Source organism: Crinia signifera, chromosome 3 (genome assembly GCF_055691185.1).
Source record: "Crinia signifera chromosome 3, ASM5569118v1, whole genome shotgun sequence".
NCBI lineage: Eukaryota > Metazoa > Chordata > Amphibia > Anura > Myobatrachidae > Crinia > Crinia signifera.
Genome location: NC_139219.1, coordinates 340,007,390 through 340,031,151, shown reverse-complemented (window position 1 = coordinate 340,031,151; position 23,762 = coordinate 340,007,390). Strand labels below are relative to the sequence as shown.

The 23,762-nt window shown below is 51.6% G+C and overlaps 1 protein-coding gene across 1 annotated transcript in view; it reads left to right on the top strand.

Annotated features, from left to right (window-relative positions):
- The window catches only part of GTF3C2 (general transcription factor IIIC subunit 2), a 108,147-nt gene extending 84,621 nt beyond the window's left edge, over positions 1–23,526 (top strand). Inside the window, 9 exon segments of the mRNA XM_083178975.1 lie at positions 8,644–8,773; positions 11,923–12,064; positions 12,146–12,307; positions 12,387–12,474; positions 15,017–15,149; positions 15,583–15,764; positions 22,394–22,501; positions 22,624–22,664; positions 22,666–23,526. Of these exon segments, the coding sequence (XP_083035101.1) occupies positions 8,644–8,773; positions 11,923–12,064; positions 12,146–12,307; positions 12,387–12,474; positions 15,017–15,149; positions 15,583–15,764; positions 22,394–22,501; positions 22,624–22,664; positions 22,666–22,840 (1,161 nt within the window). The 3' untranslated portion in view covers positions 22,841–23,526.
- Positions 23,527–23,762: the final 236 nt, after the last annotated feature.

Genomic DNA, 23,762 nt, shown 5'->3' with positions numbered 1-23,762 from the left:
ATTCCGCAGCGCTGTACAGAGACTATTATTATCAGTTATTATATAGCGCACACATATTCCGCAGCGCTGTACAGAGACTATTATTACCAGTTATTATATAGCGCACACATATTCCGCAGCGCTGTACAGAGAATATTATTACCAGTTATTATATAGCGCACACATATTCCGCAGCGCTGTACAGAGACTATTATTACCAGTTATTATATAGCGCACACATATTCCGCAGCGCTGTACAGAGACTATTATTACCAGTTATATTATATAGCGCACACATATTCCGCAGCGCTGTACAGAGAATATTATTACCAGTTATTATATAGCGCACACATATTCTGCAGCGCTGTACAGAGACTATTATTACCAGTTATTATATAGCGCACACATATTCTGCAGCGCTGTACAGAGACTATTATTACCAGTTATTATATAGCGCACACATATACTGCAGCGCTGTACAGAGACTATTATTACCAGTTATTATATAGCGCACACCTATTCTGCAGCGCTGTACAGAGAATATTATTACCAGTTATTATATAGCGCACACATATTCCGCAGCGCTGTACAGAGACTATTATTACCAGTTATTATATAGCGCACACATATTCCATAGCGCTGTACAGAGAATATTATTACCAGTTATTATATAGCGCACACATATTCCGCAGCAGTGTACAGAGACTATTATTACCAGTTATTATATAGCGCACACATATTCCGCAGCGCTGTACAGAGATTATTATTACCAATTATTTATATAACGCACACATATTCTGCAGCGCTGTACAGAGACTATTATTACCAGTTATTATATAGCGCACACATATTCCGAAGCGCTGTACAGAGACTATTATTACCAGTTATATTATATAGCGCACACATATTCCGCAGCGCTGTACAGAGAATATTATTACCAGTTATATTATATAGCGCACACATATTCCGCAGCGCTGTACAGAGAATATTATTACCAGTTATTATATAGCGCACACATATTCTGCAGCGCTGTACAGAGACTATTATTACCAGTTATTATATAGCGCACACATATTCCACAGCGCTGTACAGAGATTATTATTACCAGTTATTATATAGCGCACACATATTCCGCAGCGCTGTACAGAGAATATTATTACCAGTTATTATATAGCGCACACATATTCCGCAGCGCTGTACAGAGACTATTATTACCAGTTATTATATAGCGCACACATATTCCGCAGCGCTGTACAGAGACTATTATTACCAGTTATTATATAGCGCACACATATTCTGCAGCGATGTACAGAGAATATTATTACCAGTTATTATATAGCGCACACATATTCCACAGCGCTGTACAGAGGATATTATTACCAGTTATTATATAGCGCACACATATTCCGCAGTGCTGTACAGAGAATATTATTACCAATTATTTATATATCGCACACATATTCCGCAGTGCTGTACAGAGATTATTATTACCAATTATTTATATATCGCACACACATTCCTCAGCGCTGTACAGAGACTATTACCAGTTATTTATATAGCACACACATATTCCGCAGCGCTGTACAGAGACTATAATTACCAGTTATTGTATAGCGCACACATATTCCGCAGCGCTGTACAGAGACTATTATTACCTGCCCCAGTGGAGCTAACAATCTATATTCCCTACCACATGTACACACACACATACACAGATATTATAGGGATAATTTGTTGGTAGCCATTTATTTTGGGAGGAAACCGTGCTGTGAGGCAGTAATTCTAACCATTACACCATCCGTACTGCCCCGTATATATATATATAACACATGGTGGGGATAGAACCCATGATCTCAGCGCTGTGAGGCAGTAATGTAACCATTACTCCATCTGTACTGCCCCATATATATAACACATGGTGGGGATAGAACCCATGACCTCAGTGCTGTGAGGCAGTAATGTAACCATTACACCATCCGTACTGCCCCGTATATATAACACATGGTGGGGATAGAGCCCATGACCTCAGCGCTGTGAGGCAGTAATGTAACCATTACACCGTCCGTACTGCCCCGTATATATAACACATGGTGGGGATAGAACCCATGACCTCAGTGCTGTGAGGCAGTAATGTAACCATTACACCACCTGTACTGCCCCGTATATATAACACATGGTGGGGATAGAACCCATGATCTCAGCGCTGTGAGGCAGTAATGTAACCATTACTCCATCTGTACTGCCCTGTATATATAACACATGGTGGGGATAGAACCTATGACCTCAGTGCTGTGAGGCAGTAATGTAACCATTACAACATCCGTACTGCCCTGTATATATAACACATGGTGGAGATAGAACCCATGACCTCAGTGCTTCTCTTCCCTTATAGCAAGGTAGTTACATGCCGGTTGTGTTCTGTCCAGGCATTACTAGTCTCCTATAGAATGGTAGTTACATGCCGGTTGCGTCAGTCCAGGCATTACTAGTCTCCTTATAGCAATGTGGTTACATGCCGGTTGTGTTCAGCCCAGGCATTACTAGTCCCCTTATAGCAATGTGGTTACATGCCGGTTGTGTTCAGCCCAGGAATTACTAGTCTCCTATAGGATGGTAGTTACATGCAGGTTGCGTTCAGTCCAGGAATTACTAGTCTCCTTATAGCAAGGCGGTTACATGCTGGTTGTGTTCAGTCCAGGCATTACTAGTCTCCTATAGTATAGTAGTAACATGCCGGTTGTGTTCAGTTCAGGCATTACTAGTCTCCTATAGGATAGTAGTTACATGCCGGTTGTGTTCTGTCCAGGCATTACTAGTCTCCTATAGGATGGTAGTTACATGCCGGTTGCGTCAGTCCAGGCATTACTAGTCTCCTTATAGCAAGGCGGTTACATGCCGGTTGTGTTCAGCCCAGGCATTACTAGTCCCCTTAGTAGTAGTAGTACGTTTATTTATAAGGCGCCGCAAAGTGTCCGCAGCGCTGTACATAGCAAACAAAAAACAAATGACAAGGTAACGTACAGGGTGTGTTGAAAAATACAGTATAAATAGGGGTATAGCTGGTAGAAATAAAATCAGCATCATTTCAGAAGTAGGTGTCAAAATTGTCGAGGAGACTGAAGATGAAGTAGAGGAAGGGAAGAACAGGACAGGTGAGGTAAAGAGGTAGGGTGAGTACGTGAGGCAGGAGGACCCTACTCATAAGAGTTAACATACTAAAAATAGGTGGGTGGACGAACGAAAAACAACAGGATAAGTAGGAACGGAGGCAGGATAGGAGGATCAAAAGAGGTTAGGAGGAGGGATAGGCTAGTCGAAAAAAGTGGGTTTTGAGGGAGCGCTTGAAGGAGGTAAGGGAATCAGAAAGCCTGATGGGTGGTGGGAGGTTGTTCCAGTGCAGGGGGGCAGCGCGAGAGAAGTCTTGGACACGGGAGTGGGAGGAGGTGATTAGGTGAGAGGTCAGTCGGCGGTCAGCGATGGAGCAAAGAGGACGGGAGGGAGTGTGGATAGAGATCAGTGAAGAGAGGTGTTGCAGTAGTCAAGGCGGGAGATGACAAGAGAGTGAATGAGAATTTTGGTCGCGTCAGTGGAGAGGAATGGTCTGATGCGTGAGTTGTTGCGTAGGTGAAAGCGGCAAGACTGTGAGAGAGCACGAATGTGGGGGGTGAAAGAGAGGGAGGAGTCAATGATGACACCGAGGCAGCGCTTTTGGTCGGTGGAGGTGATCTCGGTTTCACCAATGCTGATGGAGATAGTGGGAGAAGAGGGGATGTTCGGGGGATGGAAGATTAGAAGTTCAGTTTTAGCCATGTTTAGTTTCAGGAAGCGTTGGGTCATCCAGGCTGAGATGGCCGTGAGGCATTCGGAGACCTTGGACAGGAGTGATGGGGATAAGTCGGGGGAGGAGAGATAGATTAGGGTATCATCAGCATAAAGGTGGTAATGAAAACCATAGGAGCTGATGAGGGTGCCCAGAGAGGTGGTGTAGAGGGAGAAGAGGAGAGGGCCAAGGACTGACCCTTGGGGAACACCGACTGGCTGCGGGGTAGTAGGAGAGGAGGAGCTCGGAGTGGAGACGGAGAAGGAGCGATCGGAGAGGTATGAGGTGAACCAGGAGAAGACCGTGCCAGTGATGCCAAAGGAGCGGAGGGTGTTGAGCAAGAGAGGGTGGTCAACAGTGTCAAAGGCTGCCGACAGATCAAGCTGGATGAGGATAGAGAAGAGGCCTTTGGATTTAGCCGATAGTAAATCGTTAGTGACTTTGGTCAGGGCAGTTTCAGTGGAATGTAAAGGGCGGAACCCGGATTGGAGGGGGTCTAGAATGGAGTTAGCAGTAAGGTGGCTTAGGAGACGATTATAGGTCAGACGTTCTAGGAGCTTGGAGGCAAAAGGGAGGAGGGAGGTGGGCCTGTAGTTGGATGGAGAGTTGGGGGTCCAGATTTGTTTTTTTGAGAATTGGGGAGACAAGAGCGTGTTTGAAGGAGGAAGGGAAGATCCCAGAGGATAGGGAAAGATTAAAGAGGTGAGCCAGGTGAGAGCAGACTGACGGACTGAGACGACGGATAATAATGGAGGGGATAGGATCGAGCGGGCAGGTGGAGGGAGAAGCTGATTGAAGGATAGAGTGGACTTCAGCAGCAGTGGTGGGGTAAAATGAGGACAGGGGTTGGAAGGAGGGGAGTGGAGATGGAGGAGGGAGAGGGTGAGGTCATGGCAGCAGTGATGGCAGTCCTGAGAGAGGAGATTTTGGTTGAAAAGTAGGTAGAAAAATCAGCGGCTACGATGGAGGACGGAAGAGCTGGAAAAGGGGGGGAGAGCAAGGAATTGAAGGTGGCGAAGAGCCTGCGGGGATTGGATGATTGGGAAAGGATGATGGACTTAAAGTAGGATTCCTTGGCCTGAGCAAGGGCAGAGCTGAAGGAGGAAAGAATGAATTTGAAATGGAGATAATCCGCAAGGGAGCGTGATTTCTTCCAGAAGCGCTCAGCAGTGCGAGAGCACTTTTTAAGGAATCGGGTGATAGGCGAGTGCCACGGTTGGGTGTTGGAGCATCGAAGGGGGTTAGAGCAGGGAGGGCAGGCAGAGTCCAATGCCGAAGATAGGGTGTCATTATAGAGGGAGGCGGCGAGGTTCGGGCAGGACATGAGGGCGATTGGGGCGAGAAGAGGACACAGCATGTTTGAGAAGGCAGCAAGATCAAGTGTGTTGACGTTATGCCGTGAGACAATGCGCTTGGGAGGGGGGGTGGGAGAGGGGGAAGCAGTGAGGGAGAAGGAGATGAGGTGATGGTCAGAAAGAGGAAAAGCCAAGATAGTGTAGTTAGTAAGGGAACAAGAGCGAGAGAAGACGAGATCGAGGGAGTGTCCTTGGATGTGGGTAGGAGAGGAAGTCCACTGAGATAGGCCAAGAGAGGAGCAGAGAGAGAGGAGTTTGGAGGTGCCAGGATCAGCGGGGTTATCCAAGGGGATGTTAAAGTCACCAAGAATGACAGATGGCAGGTCAGAGGAGAGGAAGTGTGGAAGCCAGGCGGCGAAGTTGTCAAGAAATTGGGAGATAGGGCCAGGGGGGGCGGTAGATTGCAGCGAAACGGAGGTGGTAGGGGTAGTATAGACGGATAGAGTGAGACTCAAAGGAGGAGAAAAGGAGAGAGGGTTCAGGGTGAATGACACTGTGGGTGCATGAGGCTGAGAGGAGAAAACCCACACCGCCACCTTGGCGACCGTCAGGCCTGGGAGTGTGAGAGAAAGAGAGGCCACCGTGGGAGAGAGCAGCCGGAGAGACAGAATCAGAGGTGGAGAGCCAGGTCTCGGTGATAGCAAGGAGGTGGAATGCTCTAGAGATGAATAGGTCATGGATGGCAGGGAGTTTGTTGCAGATGGATCTGGCATTCCATAGTGCACAGGAAAGAGGGGGGGGTGGGTTGTGTATTTATGTGGATAAGGTTTTTGGGATTGCAGAAGCGAGGGGGGGTCGTTGGGAGGGTGGGGGTGCGGGGGCGAGTGGTCAGGATAGGTATGGGATGGGAGGGAGGAGGAGCGGTTGGAGAAAGTGAAGTTGAGAGATTAACAGCCATGAGGACCAGAGGTGAGAGGGATTTAGGGGGACAGACAGCGTCTGTAGTAGATTTGCGAGGATGTGGTAGAAAACAGAGTGAGAGAGAAGGTAACAGGCAAGGAACTACTGTCAGAGAGGAGACAAGTGGGTAAAATCAGGTTGATTGAGTAATCCAATTAAGTATGAAACAACAAGTGAGAGGATGAAGGGAACAGAGAAGGTCAGAAGTGAGGCAAATGTGAGCAGGCGTGAAGAGGGAAACAGAGTGCAATAAATGTGTGACAAAGATAAGAGAAAATAATAGTGAATGAGTAAAATGAAATACAATGTTGGAAAAAATATAGATAAAATGAATTAAATGTCAAATTGAGCAACAGGTTACAATAGGATAGAAAGAAGATGAATATATTACAATAAAATAGAATATGGTAGTTGCATGCCGGTTGTGTTCAGTCCAGGCATTACTAGTCTCCTATAGGATGGCAGTTACATGCCGGTTGTGTTCAGTCCAGGCATTACTAGTCTCCTTATAGCAAGGCGGTTACATGCCGGTTGTGTTCAGTCCAGGCATTACTAGTCTCCTATAGGAAAGTAGTAACATGCCGGTAGTGTTCAGTCCAGGCATTACTAGTCTCCTATAGGATGGTAGTTACATGCCGGTTGTGTTCAGTCCAGGCATTACTAGTCTCCTATAGGATGGTAGTTACATGCCGGTTGTGTTGAGCCCAGGAATTACTAGTCACCTATAGGATGGTAGTTACATGCCGGTAGTGTTCAGCCCAGGAATTACTAGTCACCTATAGGATGGTAGTAACATGCCGGTAGTGTTCAGCCCAGGAATTACTAGTCTCCTTATAGCAAGGCGGTTACATGCCGGTTGTGTTCAGTCCAGGCATTACTAGTCTCCTATAGGATGGTAGTTACATGCCGGTAGTGTTCAGCCCAGGAATTACTAATCTCCTATAGGATGGCAGTTACATGCCGGTAGTGTTCAGCCCAGGAATTACTAGTCACCTATAGGATGGCAGTTACATGCCGGTAGTGTTCAGCCCAGGAATTACTAGTCACCTATAGGATGGCAGTTACATGCCGGGAGTGTTCAGCCCAGGAATTACTAGTCACCTATAGGATGGCAGTTACATGCCGGGAGTGTTCAGCCCAGGAATTACTAGTCACCTATAGGAAGGCAGTTACATGCCGGGAGTGTTCAGCCCAGGAATTACTAGTCACCTATAGGATGGAAGTTACATGCCGGTAGTGTTCAGCCCAGGAATTACTAGTCACCTATAGGATGGTAGTTACATGCCGGTTGTGTTCAGCCAGGCATTACTAGTCTCCTTATAGCAAGGCGGTTACATGCCGGTTGTGTTCAGTCCAGGCATTACTAGTCTCTTATAGCAAGGTGGTTACATGCCGGTTGTGTTCAGTCCAGGCATTACTAGTCTCCTATAGGATGGTAGTTGCATGCCGGTTGTGTTCAGTCCAGGCATTACTAGTCTCCTATAGGATGGTAGTTACATGCAGGTTGCGTTCAGTCCAGGCATACTAGTCTCCTATAGGATGGTAGTTACATGCCGCTTGTGTTCAGTCTAGGCATTACTATTCTCCTTATAGCAATGTGGTTACATGCCAGTTGTGTTCAGTCCAGGCATTACTAGTCTCCTATAGGATAGTAGTTACATGCCGGTTGTGTTCAGTCCAGGAATTACTAGTCTCCTATAGGAGGTGGGGAAAATGCCGGTTGTGTTCAGTCCAGGCATTACTAGTCTCCTATAGGAGGCGACTCCATGCCTGTTGTATTCAGTTCAGGCGTTACTAGTCTACTATAGGAAGGTAGTTCTGTGCCTGCTATATTCAGTCCCTGCATTACTGTTCTCTATAACATGGTATTTGTGTTCAGACCAGGCATTACTAGTCTCTTATAGGTAGGTGGTTCCATGCCAGTTGTCTTCAGTCCAGACATTACTAGTCTCCTATGTGAAGGTGGTTACATGCCTGTTGTATTCAGTCCAGGCATTACTAATCTATAATATGGTAGTTGTGTTCAGTCCAGGCATTACTAAAGCAGGTGGACTGTGCTTTAAAGTGGGAACTCACAGCAATGGATATTGTAAATTTCCTGGTGGTGGTCAATCTTAGGGGCTGGTGTAGCGAAACACATAAGGGTCTTCTGGAGAGTCCAGACCAGCTCCTTAGATTGACCACCACCAGGAATTACCATATCCATTGTGGCTATCCACCATTGCTGGGAGACCCTCCTGTTTTTAGCTTTTTGGCTACCAGCTCTGATCAGCACCCGCGAGACTACCTCTCTCTTCCTCATTGAGGGAAATTGGGCAGACTTTTTATTTTTTTTGCAATAGGAAGGTGGATACATGCCAGTTGTATTCAGTCCAGACATTACTAGTCTCCTAAAAGAAGGTGGTTTCATACCTTATGTATTCAGTCCAGGCTTTATTTATCTATAAGATGGTAGTGGTAAACAGTCCAGGCATTACTAATCTATAAGATGGTAGTGGTAAACAGTCCAGGCATTACTAATCTCCTAATATAGGAAATTGTCCCATGTACGGTGACGCTTCTGTCTGCACCATGTTACTTCTCTTCTAGGTGGACTGTGTTGTGAGACTCCATGTTGGCTCTATCAAGGCTTGTGTTCCAGGTGAGAATGGACAGTGCTTCTCTGTGGCATGGCTCCCGTCTAAGCCCCACCAGTATTTGGCAGCGGGATTCTATGATGGTAAGTCTTAGTGCTATGTGCGTCTATAATCCTGGATGGTACTGCACACACAGGGATAGCGCTGTGGCCCCTGTTCATTTGCTTTGGTGTGTTCCTTTATGGTGTCCTGGACACTTCAGTAGCCATTGTACTCAGTGATCTCAGTGGTTCTGTACAGGTGGGTCACTGTGGGCTGGTTCTGTACAGGTGGGTCACTGTGGGCTGGTTCTGTACAGGTGGGTCACTGTGGGCTGGTTCTGTACAGGTGGGTCACTGTGGGCTGGTTCTGTACAGGTGGGTCACTGTGGGCTGGTTCTGTACAGGTGGGTCACTGTGGGCTGGTTCTGTACAGGTGGGTCACTGTGGGCTGGTTCTGTACAGGTGGGTCACTATGGGCCCCTAGTTGGTTGGTTCTGTACAGGTGGGTCACTGTGGGCTGGTTCTGTACAGGTGGGTCACTGTGGGCTGGTTCTGTACAGGTGGGTCACTGTGGGCTGGTTCTGTACAGGTGGATCACTGTGGGCTGGTTCTGTACAGGTGGGTCACTGTGGGCTGGTTCTGTACAGGTGGGTCACTATGGGCCCCTAGTTGGCTGGTTCTGTACAGGTGGGTCACTGTGGGCTGGTTCTGTACAGGTGGGTCACTGTGGGCTGGTTCTGTACAGATGGGTCACTGTGGGCTGGTTCTGTACAGGTGGGTCACTGTGGGCTGGTTCTGTACAGGTGGGTCACTGTGGGCTGGTTCTGTACAGGTGGGTCACTGTGGGCTGGTTCTGTACAGGTGGGTCACTGTGGGCTGGTTCTGTACAGGTGGGTCACTATGGGCCCCTAGTTGGTTGGTTCTGTACAGGTGGGTCACTGTGGGTTGGTTCTGTACAGGTTGGGTCACTGTGGGCTGGTTCTGTACAGGTTGGGTCACTGTGGGCTGGTTCTGTACAGGTGGGTCACTATGGGCTGGTTCTGTACAGGTGGGTCACTGTGGGTTGGTTCTGTACAGGTTGGGTCACTATGGGCTTGTTCTGTACAGGTGGGTCACTGTGGGTTGGTTCTGTACAGGTTGGGTCACTGGGCTGGTTCTGTACAGGTGGGTCACTGTGGGCTGGTTCTGTACAGGTGGGTCACTGTGGGTTGGTTCTGTACAGGTGGGTCACTGTGGGTTGGTTCTGTACAGGTGGGTCCCTAGTTGGTTGGTTCTGTACAGGTGGGTCACTGTGGGTTGGTTCTGTACAGGTGGGTCACTGTGGGCTGGTTGTGTACAGGTGGGTCCCTAGTTGGTTGGTTCTGTACAGGTGGGTCCCTAGTTGGTTGGTTCTGTACAGGTGGGTCACTGTGGGTTGGTTCTGTACAGGTGGGTCACTGTGGGTTGGTTCTGTACAGGTGGGTCCCTAGTTGGTTGGTTCTGTACAGGTGGGTCCCTAGTTGGTTGGTTCTGTACAGGTGGGTCACTGTGGGCTGGTTCTGTACAGGTGGGTCACTGTGGGCTGGTTCTGTACAGGTGGGTCACTGTGGGCTGGTTCTGTACAGGTGGGTCACTGTGGGCTGGTTCTGTACAGGTGGGTCACTGTGGGCTGGTTCTGTACAGGTGGGTCACTGTGGGCTGGTTCTGTACAGGTGGGTCACTGTGGGCTGGTTCTGTACAGGTGGGTCACTGTGGGCTGGTTCTGTACAGGTGGGTCACTGTGGGCTGGTTCTGTACAGGTGGGTCACTGTGGGCTGGTTCTGTACAGGTGGGTCACTGTGGGCTGATTCTGTACAGGTGGGTCACTGTGGGTCCCTAGTTGACTGGTTCTGTACAGGTGGGTCACTGTGGACTGGTTCTGTACAGGTGGGTCACTGTGGACTGGTTCTGTACAGGTGGGTCACTGTGGGTCCCTAGTTGACTGGTTCTGTACAGGTGGGTCACTGTGGGCTGGTTCTGTACAGGTGGGTCACTGTGGGCTGGTTCTGTACAGGTGGGTCACTGTGGGCTGGTTCTGTACAGGTGGGTCACTGTGGGCTGGTTCTGTACAGGTGGGTCACTGTGGGCTGGTTCTGTACAGGTGGGTCACTGTGGGCTGGTTCTGTACAGGTGGGTCACTGTGGGCTGGTTCTGTACAGGTGGGTCACTATGGCTCCCTAGTTGACTGGTTCTGTACAGGTGGGTCACTGTGGGCTGGTTCTGTACAGGTGGGTCACTGTGGGCTGGTTCTGTACAGGTGGGTCACTGTGGGCTGGTTCTGTACAGGTGGGTCACTACGGGCCCCTAGTTGGCTGGTTCTGTACAGGTGGGTCACTGTGGGCTGGTTCTGTACAGGTGGGTCACTGTGGGCTGGTTCTGTACAGGTGGGTTACTGTGGGCTGGTTCTGTACAGGTGGGTCACTATGGCTCCCTAGTTGACTGGTTCTGTACAGGTGGGTCACTGTGGGCTGGTTCTGTACAGGTGGGTCACTGTGGGCTGGTTCTGTACAGGTGGGTCACTGTGGGCTGGTTCTGTACAGGTGGGTCACTGTGGGCTGGTTCTGTACAGGTGGGTCCCTAGTTGGCTGGTTCTGTACAGGTGGGTCACTGTGGGCTGGTTCTGTACAGGTGGGTCCCTAGTTGGCTGGTTCTGTACAGGTGGGTCACTATGGGCCCCTAGTTGGTTGGTTCTGTACAGGTGGGTCACTGTGGGCTGGTTCTGTACAGGTGGGTCACTGTGGGCTGGTTCTGTACAGGTGGGTCCCTATTTGGCTGGTTCTGTACAGGTGGGTCACTGTGGGCTGGTTCTGTACAGATGGGTCACTGTGGGCTGGTTCCGTACAGGTGAGTCACTGTGGGCTGGTTCTGTACAGGTGGGTCACTGTGGGCTGGTTCTGTACAGGTGGGTCACTATGGGCCCCTAGTTGGCTGGTTCTGTACAGGTGGGTCACTGTGGGCTGGTTCTGTACAGATGGGTCACTGTGGGCTGGTTCTGTACAGGTGGGTGACTGTGGGCTGGTTCTGTACAGATGGGTCACTGTGGGCTGGTTCTGTACAGGTGGGTCACTGTGGGCTGGTTCTGTACAGGTGGGTCACTACGGGCCCCTAGTTGGCTGGTTCTGTACAGGTGGGTCACTGTGGGCTGGTTCTGTACAGGTGGGTCACTGGTGCCCCTGAGGTCCTTATCCTGTTATATAAATGACCCCAATCATGAACCTTGCTTGGTTTTCTAGGCACAGTGTCCATTTGGGATTTGAAGACAAGGTCTGTTCTGCAGAAGGTCCGTCAGGGACGTTTGATTAAGCAGTACCCATTCCTCAGCTTTCCTGCCCATGACCATGCTGTGCGCTGCATCGAGTGGTGCAAAGCCGACAGGTAATGGATACAGCCGGCGTCATTGTCACACTCCTGGTTGGTTGGGCAGTCTGGACAATGTACTTTGTATGTTCCCCCCAGTAATTTCTTGGTGACATGCAGCAATGATCGACGTTTGAGATTTTGGGACCGTCGACGCCTCGGTGTACCAATTAGTAACATCAAGCGATTCCAGGTGACGGAGTTGGCGTGGCTGCTACCGTACTGTGGTGTAGTGGTGGCACAGGACAACTGCACGGCCTCGTGAGTACTGCACAATACACAGCTGTCGCAAGTCTATCGCGGTCTCCATGATGCCTTATATATGTGCTGCTCTGTCTAGGCACGGCCTGTGCGGCATCCATTACGTGGACTCCGGCTTCCTCGGCTATAAGCCGTATTTTGTGGCTCCTCGCAAATCAACAGTGTGGGTAAGATTCCTGTCATCTGCGTGACTGCACAGGGAATATACAGATCATATGTACGCTACATATAAGCTGGGTGAGCACAGTGTCTGCAGGGGAGCGGGTTATTAGGATTTACATGTAGCCGAGGCATCTGTAGGAGACAGGCTGCTCTCAGTGACTAGGCCGGAGGAGGGTCGGGTACATTATGGCAGGCTGCTCTCAGTGACTAGGCCGGAGGAGGGTCGGGTACATGATGACAGGCTGCTCTCAGTGACTAGGCCGGAGGAAGGTCGGGTACATTATGGCAGGCTGCTCTCAGTGACTAGGCCGGAGGAGGGTCGGGTACATTATGGCAGGCTGCTCTCAGTGACTAGGCCGGAGGAAGGTCGGGTACATTATGGCAGGCTGCTCTCAGTGACTAGGCCGGAGGAAGGTCGGGTACATGATGACATGCTGCTCTCAGTGACTAGGCCGGAGGAGGGTCGGGTACATTATGGCAGGCTGCTCTCAGTGACTAGGCCGGAGGAGGGTCGGGTACATGCTCTCAGTGACTAGGCCGGAGGAGGGTCGGGTACATGATGACAGGCTGCTCTCAGTGACTAGGCCGGAGGAGGGTCGGGTACATTATGGCAGGCTGCTCTCAGTGACTAGGCCGGAGGAAGGTCGGGTACATTATGGCAGGCTGCTCTCAGTGACTAGGCCGGAGGAGGGTCGGGTACATTATGGCAGGCTGCTCTCAGTGACTAGGCCGGAGGAGGGTCGGGTACATTATGGCAGGCTGCTCTCAGTGACTAGGCCGGAGGAGGGTCGGGTACATTATGGCAGGCTGCTCTCAGTGACTAGGCCGGAGGAGGGTCGGGTACATTATGGCAGGCTGCTCTCAGTGACTAGGCCGGAGGAGGGTTGGGTACATGATGACAGGCTGATCTCAGTGACTAGGCCGGGGGAGGGTCGGGTACATTATGGCAGGCTGTTCTCAGTGACTAGGCCGGAGGAGGGTCGGGTACATGATGACAGGCTGATCTCAGTGACTAGGCCGGAGGAGGGTCAGGCACATTATGGCAGGCTGCTCTCAGTGACTAGGCCGGAGGAGGGTCGGGTACATGATGACAGGCTGCTCTCAGTGACTAGGCCGGAGGAGGGTCGGGTACATTATGGCAGGCTGCTCTCAGTGACTAGGCCGGAGGAAGGTCGGGTACATTATGGCAGGCTGCTCTCAGTGACTAGGCCGGAGGAGGGTCGGGTACATTATGGCAGGCTGCTCTCAGTGACTAGGCCGGAGGAGGGTCGGGTACATTATGGCAGGCTGTTCTCAGTGACTAGGCCGGAGGAGGGTTGGGTACATGATGACAGGCTGATCTCAGTGACTAGGCCGGAGGAGGGTCAGGCACATTATGGCAGGCTGCTCTCAGTGACTAGGCCGGAGGAGGGTCGGGTACATGATGACAGGCTGCTCTCAGTGACTAGGCCGGAGGAAGGTCGGGTACATTATGGCAGGCTGCTCTCAGTGACTAGGCCGGAGGAGGGTCGGGTACATTATGGCAGGCTGCTCTCAGTGACTAGGCCGGAGGAAGGTCGGGTACATTATGGCAGGCTGCTCTCAGTGACTAGGCCGGAGGAGGGTCGGGTACATTATGGCAGGCTGCTCTCAGTGACTAGGCCGGAGGAGGGTCGGGTACATTATGGCAGGCTGCTCTCGGTGACTAGGCCGGAGGAGGGTTGGGTACATTATGGCAGGCTGCTCTCGGTGACTAGGCCGGAGGAGGGTTGGGTACATTATGGCCGGCTGCTCTCGGTGACTAGGCCGGAGGAGGGTTGGGTACATTATGGCAGGCTGCTCTCGGTGACTAGGCCGGAGGAGGGTTGGGTACATTATGGCAGGCTGCTCTCGGTGACTAGGCCGGAGGAGGGTCGGGTACATTATGGCAGGCTGCTCTCGGTGACTAGGCCGGAGGAGGGTCGGGTACATTATGGCAGGCTGCTCTCAGTGACTAGGCCGGAGGAGGGTTGGGTACATTATGGCAGGCTGCTCTCCGTGACTAGGCCGGAGGAGGTTTGGGTACATGATGACATGCTGCTATCAGTGACTAGGCCGGAGGAGGGTCGGGTACATTATGGCAGGCTGCTCTCAGTGACTAGGCCGCCGGAGGAGGGTTGGGTACATTATGGCAGGCTGCTCTCAGTGACTAGGCCAGAGGAGGATTGGGTACATGATGACATGCTGCTCTCAGTGACTAGGCCGGAGGAGGGTTGGGTACATTATGGCCGGCTGCTCTCAGTGACTAGGCCGGAGGAGGGTCGGGTACATTATGGCAGGCTGCTCTCAGTGACTAGGCCGCCGGAGGAGGGTCGGGTACATTATGGCAGGCTGCTCTCAGTGACTAGGCCGCCGGAGGAGGGTTGGGTACATTATGGCAGGCTGCTCTCAGTGACTAGGCCGGATACTAGGCCGGAGGAGGGTCGGGTACATTATGGCAGGCTGTCCTCAGTGACTAGGCCGGAGGAGGGTCGGGTACATGATGACAGGCTGGTTATATATCTCTGTCATCTTCCTGTCTTGCTGCAGAGTGTCTCCGGCTCAGACTGGTTGGGAGCTGTCACCTCTGGGGACAATCAGTGGGGAGTGATGGTCGTCATTCTGCCCACCCTGAGTACTCCGTCTTTTAACACAAAGCGACCATGTGACCGCAGATTTGTAAGTGTGACATGTATCTGCCCAGTGCCCAGTCACTATGTCACCGGTGTCATACACCCGCCCAGTCACAGGTGTGATACACCTGGCCAGTCACTATGTCACCGGTGTGATACACCTGCCCAGTCACTATGTCACCGGTGTGATACACCTGCCCAGTCACTATGTCACCTGCCCAGTCCGGTGCGATACACCTGCCCAGTCACCGGTGTGATACACCTGCCCAGTCACCGGTGTGATACACCCGCCCAGTCACTATGTCACCGGTGTGATACACCCGCCCAGTCACTATGTCACCGGTGTGATACACCCGCCCAGTCACTATGTCACCGGTGTGATACACCCGCCCAGTCACTATGTCACCGGTGTGATACACCCGCCCAGTCACGATGTCACCGGTGTGATAGGTGCCCTTTGTACCCTTTTTGTTTTCCCTGCAGCCCTATACAAAGCTGACTTCCTGTCGTATGCCCCCCAATCTGATGACGCGCCCCCATCTGATGATGACCACCCACCTGATAGCGGCCCACTGGCAGAGAGCCAGGAGTGGGAGCATTTCAAGCCAAAGTCGTTCCGAGCAGCGGTTGGAAGGTTCAGTCTTCTCTTCCAGGACATGGATCTGGTGAGGTCTATATTATACCATGTGTGTTATAGTAATCTTGTCATATGTGTATTACAGTATGTCATGTATGATCTGCTGGCCAGTAACTTACAGAAGGTCACATGGTCCCGGGGCACGCCGGCTGGGGTGCTAGCACAGCTACCAGCTCCCCCCCCCCCCCCCCATATGTCTGCACTGATACAGTTACCAGCACTACCCCTCCCATATGTCTGCACTGATACAGTTACCGGCACTACCCCCCCCCCCCCATATGTCTGCACTGATACAGGTAGTGGCACTACCCCTCCCATATGTCTGCACTGATACAGTTACCAGCACTACCCCCCCATATGTCTGCACTGATACAGTTACCGGCACTACCCCCACATATGTCTGCACTGATACAGTTACCGGCACTACCCCCCCATATGTCTACACTGATACAGTTACCGGCACTACCCCCCCCCCCCCCCATATGTCTGCACTGATACAGGTAGTGGCACTACCCCTCCCATATGTCTGCACTGATGCAGTTACCGGCACTACCCCCCCATATGTTTGCACTGATAGTTACCTGCACTACCCTCCCATATGTCTGCACTGATACAGGTGGAGGCACTACCCCTCCATATGTATGCACTGATAGTTACCTGCACTACCCTCCCATATGTCTGCACTGATACAGGTAGAGGCACTACCCCTCCCATATGTCTGCACTGATACAGTTGCCGGCACTACCCCCCCCCCCCCCCAAGATGTCTGCACTGATACAGGTAGAGGCACTACCCCTCCCATATGTCTGCACTGATACAGTTACCGGCACTACCCTCCCATATGTCTGCACTGATACAGTTACCGGCACTACCCCCCCATATGTCTGCACTGATACAGGTAGTGCCACTACCCCTCCCATATGTCTGCACTGATACAGTTACCGGCAATACCCCTCCCATATGTCTGCACTGATACAGTTACCGGCAATACCCTCCCATATGTCTGCACTGATACAGGTAGTGTCAATACCCCTCCAATATGTCTGCACTGATACCGTTACCTGCACTACCCCTCCCATATGTCTGCACTGATACAGTTACCGGCACTACCCCCCCCCCCCATATGTCTGCACTGATACAGTTACCGGCACTACCCCTCCCATATGTCTGCACTGATACAGTTACCGGCACTACCCCCCATATGTTTGCACTGATAGTTACCTGCACTACCCTCCCATATGTCTGCACTGATACAGGTAGAGGCACTACCCCTCCCATATGTATGCACTGATAGTTACCTGCACTACCCTCCATATGTCTGCACTGATATAGGTAGAGGCACTACCCCTCCCATATGTCTGCACTGATACAGTTGCCGGCACTACCCCCCCCCCCCCATATGTCTGCACTGATACAGGTAGAGGCACTACCCCTCCCATATGTCTGCACTGATACAGTTGCCGGCACTACCCCCCCCCCCATATGTCTGCACTGATACAGGTAGAGGCACTACCCCTCCCATATGTCTGCACTGATACAGTTACCGGCACTACCCTCCCATATGTCTGCACTGATACAGTTACCGGCACTACCCCCCCATATGTCTGCACTGATACAGGTAGTGCCACTACCCCTCCCATATGTCTGCACTGATACAGTTACCGGCAATACCCCTCCCATATGTCTGCACTGATACAGTTACCGGCAATACCCCTCCCATATGTCTGCACTGATACAGGTAGTGTCAATACCCCTCCAATATGTCTGCACTGATACCGTTACCTGCACTACCCCTCCCATATGTCTGCACTGATACAGTTACCGGCACTACCCCCCCCCCCCCATATGTCTGCACTGATACAGTTACCGGCACTACCCCTCCCATATGTCTGCACTGATACAGTTACCGGCACTACCCCCCCATATGTTTGCACTGATAGTTACCTGCACTACCCTCCCATATGTCTGCACTGATACAGGTAGAGGCACTACCCCTCCCATATGTATGCACTGATAGTTACCTGCACTACCCTCCATATGTCTGCACTGATATAGGTAGAGGCACTACCCCTCCCATATGTCTGCACTGATACAGTTGCCGGCACTACCCCCCCCCCCCCCCATATGTCTGCACTGATACAGGTAGAGGCACTACCCCTCCCATATGTCTGCACTGATACAGTTGCCGGCACTACCCCCCCCCCCCCATATGTCTGCACTGATACAGGTAGAGGCACTACCCCTCCCATATGTCTGCACTGATACAGTTACCGGCACTACCCTCCCATATGTCTGCACTGATACAGTACCGGCACTACCCCCCCATATGTCTGCACTGATACAGGTAGTGCCACTACCCCTCCCATATGTCTGCACTGATACAGTTACCGGCAATACCCCTCCCATATGTCTGCACTGATACAGTTACCGGCAATACCCCTCCCATATGTCTGCACTGATACAGGTAGTGTCAATACCCCTCCAATATGTCTGCACTGATACCGTTACCTGCACTACCCCTCCCATATGTCTGCACTGATACAGTTACCGGCACTACCCCCCCCCCCATATGTCTGCACTGATACAGTTACGGCACTACCCCTCCCATATGTCTGCACTGATACAGTTACCGGCACTACCCCCCCATATGTTTGCACTGATAGTTACCTGCACTACCCTCCCATATGTCTGCACTGATACAGGTAGAGGCACTACCCCTCCCATATGTATGCACTGATAGTTACCTGCACTACCCTCCCATATGTCTGCACTGATATAGGTAGAGGCACTACCCCTCCCATATGTCTGCACTGATACAGTTGCCGGCACTACCCCCCCCCCCCAAATGTCTGCACTGATACAGGTAGAGGCACTACCCCTCCCATATGTCTGCACTGATACAGTTACCGGCACTACCCTCCCATATGTCTGCACTGATACAGGTAGTGCCACTACCTCTCCCATATGTCTGCACTGATACAGTTACCGGCAATACCCCTTCCATATGTCTGCACTGATACAGTTACCGGCAATACCCCTCCCATATGTCTGCACTGATACAGGTAGTGTCAATACCCCTCCAATATGTCTGCACTGATACCGTTACCTGCACTACCCCTCCCATATGTCTGCACTGATACAGTTACCGGCACTACCCCCCCCCCCCCCATATGTCTGCACTGATACAGTTACCGGCACTACCCCTCCCATATGTCTGCACTGATACAGTTACCGGCACTACCCCTCCCATATGTCTGCACTGATACAGTTACCGTCACTACCCCTCCCATATGTCTGCACTGATACAGGTAGAGGCACTACCCCTCTCATATGTCTGCACTGATACAGTTACCGGCACTACCCCCCATATGTCTGCACTGATACAGTTACCGGCACTACCCCTCCCATATGTCTGCACTGATACAGGTACCGGCACTACCCCCCCCCCCCCCCATATGTCTGCACTGATACAGGTACCGGCACTACCCCCCCATATGTCTGCACTGATACAGGTACCGGCACTACCCCCCCCCCATATGTCTGCACTGAGACAGTTACCGGCACTACCCCCCCCCCATATGTCTGCACTGATACAGTTACCGGCACTACCCCCCCATATGTCTGCACTGATACAGTTACCGCACTACCCTCCCATATGTCTGCACTGATACAGTTACCGGCACTACCCCCCCCATATGTCTGCACTGATACAGGTAGTGTCAATACCCCTCCCATATGTCTGCACTGATACAGTTACCGGCACTACCCCCCTATATGTCTGCACTGATACAGTTACCGGCACTACCCCTCCAATATGTCTGCACTGATACCGTCACCTGCACTACCCCTCCCATATGTCTGCACTGATACAGTTACCGGCACTACCCCTCCCATATGTCTGTACTGATACAGTTACCGGCACTACCCCTCCCATATGTCTGCACTGATACAGTTACCGGCACTACCCCTCCCATATGTCTGCACTGATACAGTTACCGGCACTACCCCTCCCATATGTCTGCACTGATACAGGTAGAGGCACTACCCCTCTCATATGTCTGCACTGATACAGTTACCGGCACTACCCCCCATATGTCTGCACTGATACAGTTACCGGCACTACCCCTCCCATATGTCTGCACTGATACAGTTACCGGCACTACCCCCCCCCCCATATGTCTGCACTGATACAGTTATCGGCACTACCCCCCCCCCATATGTCTGCACTGATACAGTTACCGGCACTTCCCCCCCCCCCCCATATGTCTGCACTGATACAGTTACCGGCACTACCCCCCCCCCCCCCCCATATGTCTGCACTGATACAGTTACCGGCACTACCCCCCCCCCCATATGTCTGCACTGATACAGTTACCGGCACTAAACCCCCCCCCCATATGTCTGCACTGATACAGTTACCGGCACTACCCCCCCATATGTCTGCACTGATACAGTTACCGGCACTACCCCCCTATATGTCTGCACTGATACAGTTACCGGCACTACCCCCCCCCCCTATATGTCTGCACTGATACAGTTACCGGCACTAACCCCCCCCCCCTATTTCTGCACTGATACAGTTACCGGCACTACCCCCCCATATGTCTGCACTGATACAGTTACCGGCACTACCCCCTATATGTCTGCACTGATACAGTTACCGGCACTACCCCCCATATCTCTGCACTGATACAGTTACCGGCACTACCCCCCATATGTCTGCGCTGATACAGTTACCGGCACTACCCGCCCATATGTCTGCGCTGATACAGTTACTGGCACTACCCCCCCCCCCATATGTCTGCACTGATACAGGTACCGGCACTACCCCCCATATGTCTGCACTGATACAGTTACCGGCACTACCCCTCCCCATATGTCTGCACTGATACAGTTACCGGCACTACCCCCCATCCCCCATATGTCTGCACTGATACAGTTCACCGGCACTACCCACCCATATGTCTGCACTGATAGTTACCTGCACTACCCTCCCATATGTCTGCACTGATACAGGTAGAGGCACTACCCCTCCCATATGTCTGCACTGATAGTTACCTGCACTACCCTCCATATGTCTGCACTGATACAGGTAGAGGCACTACCCCTCCCATATGTCTGCACTGATACAGTTACCGGCACTACCCCACCCCCCCCATATGTCTGCACTGATACAGGTAGAGGCACTACCCCTCCCATATGTCTGCACTGATACAGTTACCGGCACTACCCTCCCATATTTCTGCACTGATACAGTTACCGGGACTACCCCCCCATATGTCTGCACTGATACAGTTACCGGCACTACCCTCCCATATGTTTGCACTGATACAGTTACCGGCACTACCCCCCCATATGTCTGCACTGATACAGGTAGTGTCACTACCCCTCCCATATGTCTGCACTGATACAGTTACCGGCAATACCCCTCCCATATGTCTGCACTGATACAGTTACCGGCAATACCCTCCCATATGTCTGCACTGATACAGGTAGTGTCAATACCCCTCCAATATGTCTGCACTGATACCGTTACCGGCACTACCCCTCCATATGTCTGCACTGATACAGTTACCGGCACTACCCCTCCCATATGTCTGCACTGATACAGGTAGAGGCACTACCCCTCTCATATGTCTGCACTGATACAGTTACCGGCACTACCCCTCTCATATGTCTGCACTGATACAGTTACCGGCACTACCCCCCATATGTCTGCACTGATACAGTTACTGGCACTACCCCTTCCATATGTCTGCACTGATACAGTTACCGGCACTACCCCCCCCCCCATATGTCTGCACTGATACAGTTACCGGCACTACCCCCCCCCCATATGTCTGCACTGATACAGTTACCGGCGCTACCCGCCTATATGTCTGCACTGATACAGTTACCGGCACTACCCCCCCCCCCCATATGTCTGCACTGATACAGTTACCGGCACTACCCCCCCCCATATGTCTGCACTGATACAGTTACCGGCACTACCCCCCCATATGTCTGCACTGATACAGTTACCGGCACTACCCCCCCCCCCCCATATGTCTGCACTGATACAGTTACCGCCACTACCCCCCATATGTCTGCACTGATACAGTTACCGGCACTACCCCCCTATATGTCTGCACTGATACAGTTACCGGCACTACCCCCCTATATGTCTGCACTGATACAGTTACCGGCACTACCCCCCATATCTCTGCACTGATACAGTTACTGGCACTACCCGCCCATATGTCTGCACTGATACAGTTACCGGCACTACCCCTCCCCATATGTCTGCACTGATACAGTTACCGGCACTACCCCCCCCCCCCCATATGTCTGCACTGATACAGTTACCGGCACTACCCCCCCCCCCATATGTCTGCACTGATACAGTTACCGGCACTACCCCCCCCCCCCATATGTCTGCACTGATACAGTTACCGGCACTACCCCCCCCCCCATATGTCTGCACTGATACAGTTACCGGCACTACCCCCCTATATGTCTGCACTGATACAGTTACGGCACTACCCGCCCATATGTCTGCACTGATACAGTTACCGGCACTACCCCCCTCCATATGTCTGCACTCATAGTTATCGGGGTACACCTGTGCACATACAGCTCCGCTCCTGTTCTATCTATCTCTGACCATCTCTCATACAGAGAACGTTCCAGCGCCTGCCTGCCAGGGAACCTGTAAGGAGGATGCAAGCCAATGAGCTGAAGGGCGACCTAAACATGGAGCGGGTGCAGCTGGAGGCCATACACAAGGTGAGAGCCCACATCTGCTGTACAGCACCACAGTGTAGGGTGGAGCCATGGCTGGCAAGATACAATGTCACACTGTAGTAATGTCCTCTCAGGGGTCTGACCTCTTTGTCTTCGTTTGCCAGGTCCGGTTCAGCCCCAATCTGGACTCGTACCCTGGGTGGTCTCGGCCGGCACTCAGGCTTGGTCAGGGTGCACTGCGTTCGAGGCCTGGTGTCCTCCATAGGACGGAAGATGATTGGAGAGAAGAGCGCCCAGTTCCGGGCCATGTATGAGGATACAGAGATGGTTGGGGAGTGTGACTATAGCCCCGAAGTGCAGCACTGTGTAGTGCAGGTGTAGTGCAGCACTGTGTAGTGCAGGCGTGGACTGGATCGCACTGTTCCTCAATGTCTGCGTTTATTTTATATCATGTGATCACGTGTTACGTCTCCTGTTTGTTTTTTATTGTTTTTAAATGTGCGTTCTTATTACCGGTGTCCACACACATCTGCAGCACGTTGTACGGTACCGGCCCAGCCACGACACAGGGATCCACGTAGGCAGCTGGAATATCCCCAATCAGATACACTGACTGCTGATGGTTCTGTCCTGTCACGTGGGACTGTACGTGGCCTTTACTTTTATAAACACGTGGCCTGTATGTATATAGACATGGATATTGACACTCAGGACTGTACATGGCATGTACGCATATGGACAAGAACATCACGTGGGGCTGTATGTGGCCTGTACGCATATGGACAAGAACGCCACGTGGGGCTGTACGTGGCCTGTACGCATATGGACCAGAACGCCACGTGGGGCTGTACGTGCCTGTACGCATATGGACCAGAACGCCACGTGGGGCGGTACGTGGCCTGTACGCATATAGACCAGAACGCCACGTGGGGCTGTATGTGGCCTGTATGTATGTAGACAATGGGTTCCTGGCGTGCTGTCTCACACATTTTACGGACGTGTCCTCGCTCACATTGAGCGCCATTTGGGGTGATTTTTGGTTGTTTATTAAAATGTTCCTTTTTCTACTTGTATTTGTGTGAATGTTTGTATATAAGGGACTGTGGTTTTGTGTCTTTACCAGAACGATCACACAATCTGTTAATATCATTGTCTTTATTGTATATAAAACACAAGAGCACATGAACAGTGTGGTACAAATACACAGTCACAACAGTGTCACAAACGCCATGTATACAACCAGCAAGGTCCATCCTGGGTCAGCCAGGGGGCTGGGTCACACCATGCACCCCTCAGCCACCGA